The sequence below is a fragment of the Pseudoliparis swirei genome, chromosome 6, assembly GCF_029220125.1.
Source record: "Pseudoliparis swirei isolate HS2019 ecotype Mariana Trench chromosome 6, NWPU_hadal_v1, whole genome shotgun sequence".
NCBI lineage: Eukaryota > Metazoa > Chordata > Actinopteri > Perciformes > Liparidae > Pseudoliparis > Pseudoliparis swirei.
The window spans coordinates 5,425,784-5,432,772 of record NC_079393.1 but is presented as its reverse complement, the minus strand read 5'-3'; the positions used below and the strand labels follow the sequence as shown (position 1 = coordinate 5,432,772).

The window sequence follows — 6,989 nt, the reverse complement described above, 5'->3', positions numbered from 1 at the left end:
ATAATCGCAAATGCACACGGAGGAATTCACAAATATATTCGATTTACAAATGCACGCAGAATGATTCACAAATACATTCCAACGCACACGTAAATAAATTCAACATTTTTTGTTTGTGGATTTGTTTGTGCGTTTTTGAGACTCCCCTGTTGTGGCTTGATTCGCAAACGTGTATTTACCTTCGCATTGAAAATGTGGAAGGTTATGTTTTGATCGCCGTGTATTAATTAATTTATTTATTTGTATGCGTGTTACTCGCATAACTCAAAAAGTATTCAACAGAATCGCATGAAATTTGGTGGGATGATTGGTTATTATCCGGGGACCATTTGATTAGATTTGGGATCGATCGGGTCAAGGTCAAGGTCATGAAAAGGTCAAAATCTTCTTTTTACCAATTGGCATGCAACTAATGCCCAAATGTTCATAATTCAATGCCCAATCTTGTGATATGCGAAGGTATGCGCTCTATCGAGTGCCCGTTCTAGTTTTCAACATACACCGATCTGTAGCCAATCAGATGATGCCCTCGTTTTCAACTCCTGCCAAATAATTAACAAAATAAAAGCCTGCCGTGGGGAAAGAAATTGCTTGTAATGAAGACTAGAATTTGAAGAATTCATGGATTTTTTTAATTTTTATAAAGCTGAGGGAAGAAACAAAGCTGCCACAACTAGATGCATTCAACTCATAACACATGGCCACCGATGCGTCATACGGATGCATTTAGTAGTATTAAAAGTAGCTGGCAGCAGGTTTTATTTGAAGCCCTTACGACGGACTAACCCAAGCCTGTTTTGGCTCTTCTGCACTTCGACTTTTACCAGGTGGGTGTTATTCGATCTAGCTCGTTTCTTCACCCATTATTAGCTCGGATCACTCTGTCAGAGAGGTTAAAGGCTGGTTATCAGGGTTCGTACGGTCATGGAAAACCTGGAAAAGTCATGGAATTTTAAAATGGTTATTTCCAGGCCTGGAAAAGTCATGGAAAAAACATAAATCATAAAAGTTTGGAAAAAGTCATGGAAATGTGTTATGACCACATGTTCATTTACGCCGAGATTGAAATAATTAATAAGTTTTTTAAAGAAAGACGCTCAAAATATAAGCCGCACAATTTTCAAAAATGTTCATGTTTATACCGAGATTTCAGTTTGGTCATGGAAATTTGGTTTAAAGTCATGGAAAAGTCATGGAAAAGTCATGGAAATCCATTGGTCAAAATGTGTAAGAACCCTGGGTTTTGCACTGCGAGGTCGATGAGGGAAAAAGCAGAAACCGGGGAGCAGAGGAACCAGAGAAACTGCAGCTATACAGGGAATTATGAGGGCATCTGGTGGATGGTTGGAGAATGACAATGCAGGGGTCTGAAGGAAGTGGGAAGTGGTTTGAAACACGCTGTGCATTACAAAAAAAAACATACTATTATACGGCATCAAAAAAAAGATTCAGTATGTTCAAATACACAGTATGTCCAAAGTACCAGGATGTTCTACTGCATCAAAAGTTCAAGGTTTTTTATTTGCCATCTGTGCCTCGACCAGCAGTCCAGACACATCGGAATTATTTTTGCAGGGTCTCCGAGTTAACAGAGGTACAAAACAAACACACTATAATAATAATAATAGTAACCGTAATAATAATAGAAATATGAAAAATATATTTTAAAAAACACTACAAAAAACACACACATAGTGGTAAAGTGTGTTTTTAAAGGAGGAATCATACAAATGCTGTTTGGCTTATGTAGAGCATACACACAGTGAAATAAAAGAGTGTTTTATAATAATTTCTAATGATGTGCAGCTGTTTGTGTTTCCACAGGTAGTTTGTCCCAGGATGCACCTGTGGTGCCTCTCCTTGCGCCTGAATAGAAGTCTAATCAATCTGACTAAGTGAAAACACTGGTGTGGAGCCGCAAAACATATGTGGATTGTGCATAGATTCCTCTATGTCGACAAATTGAGGGGGGGAAAATAAAGAAAGGTATGATAAAAATGTACCTATATAAAAAAGATAAAAAACAAACAGAAAAAGAGCCACGAGTTCCTCCCTGTTTGCCCAGTGGACCAAATACTCCTTTTCAACAGACCTTTCTACAGCAGACAGGTTGACGTGTCGTTGTTAACACAATCAATGCAAATGTCTGCTGTGGGGAAAGGGTTATGGTGCAACCAGGCTGCACACTGAAGCACACTGTTTTTAACCCAGTTGTTACCTTCGCATTGAAAATGCGGAAGGTAATGTTTTGATCGCCGTCTATTTATTTATTTGTATGTGTGCGTGTTTGCGTGTTATTCGCATAAGTCAAAAAGTATTAAACCGAATCGCATGAAATTTGGTGGGATGGTTGGTTATTATCCGGGGACCATTTCATTCGATTTTGGGATCGATCGGGTCAAAGGTCAAGGTCATGAAAAGGTCAAAATCTTCTTTGAATCGCATGTAATTTGGTGGGATGATTGGTTATTATCCGGGGACCATTTGCTTAGATTTTGGGTTCGATCGGGTCAAGGTCATGAAAAGGTCAAAATCTTCTTTTTACCATAGCACGGTCAATTTTTATCCAATTGGCATGCAACTAATGCCACAATGTTCATAAATCAATGCCCAATCTTGTGATATGCGAAGGTATGCGCTCTACCGAGTGCCCGTTCTAGTTAAACCATGTTTTCAGCTGGCTGAGACGCTATACCATAATAATCCTCCCGTGTGCAAAAATAAAAGATGTTCCCGGATGAATAAAATGTTCCAGGAACAAATTGTCCCCATGCAGGATGACTAACCGACACGTTTTCCCCCCCAAGAAGATGAAAATGTTGATGTAATCATTTAGCAATGCAGCTGCTTGTATCGCCTTAAAAGCTCACACATCAAAGTGTAAATGTGCTCCATGTCTTCATTTGAGTATAATTTATCTGCTTCACTGTCTGAATTTTACTTGATGCTTAAAAAGGGTTTCAGGGAGAGATACAAGGAACGGGCTCCTGTTTGATTGCACGAGAATTTTTCATTTCTCATTCACACTGTTACGTATCATTCAATACAACTCAAAGTGCTCACTTGGGATTATCATTTTTATTATTAAGATAATAACAGCTATTAATAGGTCTATGACCAGTGTATTCTCAGCACATTTCATGGTCACAATATTTAAACAAACCAAACCTTACAGGGGCTCTGTATAAAGATTGTTTGTTTATGTATAAGTACATTATAATCAGCCAATAAAGCATTATCAGATTGTATAAAATAATAGATTTATCGGGGGGAAATGATTCAGCAGATAAATCGATGACTAATAATTATCATCATTTTTACTATTATTACTTAATATTGTGTTTGTCTAGCTCATGTACTGTGTGAACACACACACAAACACTCACACACACACCCACACACACACGGGACCTTATTACGAACATGGAGAAACTCAGCAACTCATCCATCCTCATAAATTGTTTTTGTTATGTTCATATAGTCATGTTAAACTGACTGATGATCATTTGTATGAATATTTTAACTGGATTTTTATTAGCATGTTAGCTAAAAATGTATTAATCTAACAACACACATTGTAAACCAAGTTTTCCAACATTTAAAAGACCAAAATAATAGATTTATCAGGGAGAAATGATTCATCAGATGAATCGATGACAAATTATTATGATCATTATTACTATTATTACTTAATATTGTGTTTATCTAGCAGCTCATGTACTGTATGGACACACTCACACACACACACACACACACACACACACACACACACACACACACACACACACACACACACACACATGGGACCTAATTACGAACATGGAGAAACTCAGCAACTCATCCATCCTCATAAATTGTTTTTGTTATGTTCATATAGTCATGTTAAACTGACTTATGAATATTTTAAGTGGATTTTTATTCGCATGTTAGCTAAAAACGTATTTATCTAACAACAAACATTGTAAATTTAAACCAAGTTTTCCAACATTTAAAAGACCAAAATAATAGATTTATCAGGGAGAAATGATTCAGCAGATGAATCGATGACTAATCATTATCATCATTATTACTATTATTACTTAATATTGTGTTTGTCTAGCAGCTCATGTACTGTATGGACACACACACACACTCACACTCACACTCACACACACACACACACACACACACACACACACACACACACACACACACACACATGGGACCTGAATACGAACATGGACCAACTCATCCATCCTCATAAATAGTTGTTGTGTGTATATAGTCACGCTAATGTGTAGCTTTAGCTTAACATATATGTTTCCGGTCTTAATAAACCGGATCTATGTTTGGCGTCCGCCGCGCTGCGCGCTGTCCAGCAGAGGTGGTGCTGAAAGAGGCCGGCGCGGAGGCCTGGCCTCCCCTCTGACAGGCCTTTCCGGTTACACAAAAACATGAAATATAAAAACAACCCCGCTCCCCTAAAACGCTGTAAAGCCCTCAAAAAGAAGAAGTAAATAGATGCGCATGCATTAAAAGTCCGCACCGGCACACCAGGCTTCGCCGTTTTTGACGCTGTCGCCCGAGCGATCAAATCACGGCGAGGAAAAAAAATAGAGCCTCGCTTTAAAAAATAATCACGGGCCGAATAACAAACAAAGTTTATATGTTGAATTACAATCAATGACTTTCTGTACATTTTAACAGACGGGAAGCCACATTCACGATGCGCCTCCCCCGCCATTAGCTGCCCCGGTGTAGCCCCCCACCCTCCCCCTCTCCCGATGACAAATAAAATCGGTGTCAAGCGGCTCCGAGGAGGCAGGTGGCTTCGTACCTTTTGTAGTCGGACGAGAAAATCCCTCCGCTCGCCGGGTCGTGACCATATTCAGGCTCCCCGACGCTGGACGAGCCCCCCTTCTCGTCGTTGAAAGCGGAGCTGGCGGACATTGCCGTTGGCTTTCTGTTGTTTTTGTTGTTATTTGTGTTATTCTTTTCCCCGTCGCCCTCTCAAAAGAGCCTCGATGGAGATTTAGTGCAGAGGGCAGCGGGATAGCAACGGCTCTTAAAGGCGCACAGACGCACACCACACGGCGGTTATCTGTGAGACGCTCGGTGCAGAGGGGGTGATGGGTAACGGGAGGGGGAGGGGGGGGATGCTCTGGTCACGTGATTCTTTTTCTGATTGTAGTCCATTCGCCAGGATGTAGTCTTCTCGTATGGCCTGTGATGAAAAATAAGGATCATTGTAATGAAAAACAATCTAAATGTGATGACTCGTAATATCAATGTTTTATTTTCTCAAATTAATAACTTGGGTTATCCCAAACAAGAAAATACCATATGTGGATTTACTTTGCTCTGATCAATAAAAGCTTTTTGTGACATACGAGAGAGCCACAATTTAGTTTACCCGGTTGTTTAGGTTCTGACTTATAAACATGATGTGTAAGCTCTTTGGGTAAGAAAGGTTGCCGACCCCTGCCGTGTATTCATATTTTTGACAGAATATCTCCAAATCTTTAATTAATATCTTATAATACTGGCTTAGTATCTCAATATTTTTGACATCGCATTTTAAAATAATGACTAGGTATCTCAATATTTTTGGAATATGTCAAAATAATAACTTTATCCCTCAATATTTTTGACGTAGTATGTTTTAATCATTATAATCTCATCTTTGTAGTGTCCTATTATATAGAAAGATAGATAGATAGATAGATAGATACTTTATTAATCCCCAAGGGGAAATTTGTCGTCACAGTAGCAGCACTAATAAACTAAACACACGAGAATAAAATATAAAATATAAAAAACAGGGATAAAGGATGTAGATGTATACAAGTAAAATATAAAATACAAAATGAAGTATATATGTATATAAAATGAAACATATATATATACACATACACAAACAAATATAATACAATGACTGTGCATATTATATTACTAAGTCAATATGTTTTACTTAGTATCTGAATATTTTGATTCATATCGCAGAATAATGACGAGTATCTCAATATTTTGACTTATCTCAAAATAATTAATAAGTATCTCAATAATATGACTTAGTATCTCTACATTTTGTACTGATACCGACCACAAACAAATGATGTGCATTACCCAGCTTTCTGTCTTTGCAAGCATGGGTTTGAGCACTGTGCTAGAGAGAGCAGATGGTGAGATAACAAGCTAAACTTAGATGTGAGCATTATTCATGTCTCATTCACACGTTGGTATCTCTCATCTACATGTTGATATGGATAATATAATTAAAAAATATTAATCAGAATTGCCCAACAAGAGTATAAATAGTTATATTTCAAGTTGTATCCAGTCAGTAAAACCCACGGAAGGTTAACATGAGCAAAATCAAATGTAACGCAATGTTAATTTTACGTCAATACATCTGGCATGATAGCGTTAATCTGGATAATATTGTGTAGGCACCTGTGACTCAGCAGGTAGAGTGGGTGTACACTAAACTGATGTGTTCTGTAAAGGCAGTATGCGGTGCATGTCAATGCTAAATTATGAAGTACTTGTACTCTACTGAAGTAAAAAGTAATCAAGTAGGATTAGAATATACTTAAAGTACCATATGCAGAATGGTGCATTGTAGAATCGTGATATACTACTGGATTAAAATAAGAGATGCATTCATGTTAGCATCACTTTAATGTTGCTAGACTATCATGTAAATATAGGGGAGGAGAAATATAAAGAAACGTGAGTATAAAATGGTAAAACTCAAGTAAAGTACAAGTACTTCAAATCACATCACTTGAGTAAATGTACTTATTTAGGTTATATGAAAAACTGCTGTAATGTACTGAGCTACAAGAAACCCAAATAATGATCAGATAAAACTTTATTACAGTATAAAACAACAACAACAACAACAACAACAGAAAACCAACCTGGGATGAAGCCAGCTCCAACATCAAGGTCGGGCAGAGGCTGACAGGGCGCGAGGGTCCTGGGTCTCGTCTCCATGGCAACGACCC

The 6,989-nt window shown here is 38.0% G+C and overlaps 1 protein-coding gene across 5 annotated transcripts in view; it reads right to left on the bottom strand.

Moving 5' to 3' along the window:
- Nucleotides 1-5,046, bottom strand: part of LOC130194621 (AP-3 complex subunit beta-2) — a 43,173-nt gene extending 38,127 nt beyond the window's left edge. For all 5 annotated transcript variants that reach the window (XM_056415640.1, XM_056415642.1, XM_056415641.1 and 2 more), the window contains exon 1: nucleotides 4,817-5,046. In XM_056415640.1, the coding sequence (XP_056271615.1) occupies nucleotides 4,817-4,929 (113 nt within the window). In that variant the 5' untranslated portion in view covers nucleotides 4,930-5,046. The remainder of the gene's footprint in view (nucleotides 1-4,816) is intronic.
- Nucleotides 5,047-6,989: the final 1,943 nt, after the last annotated feature.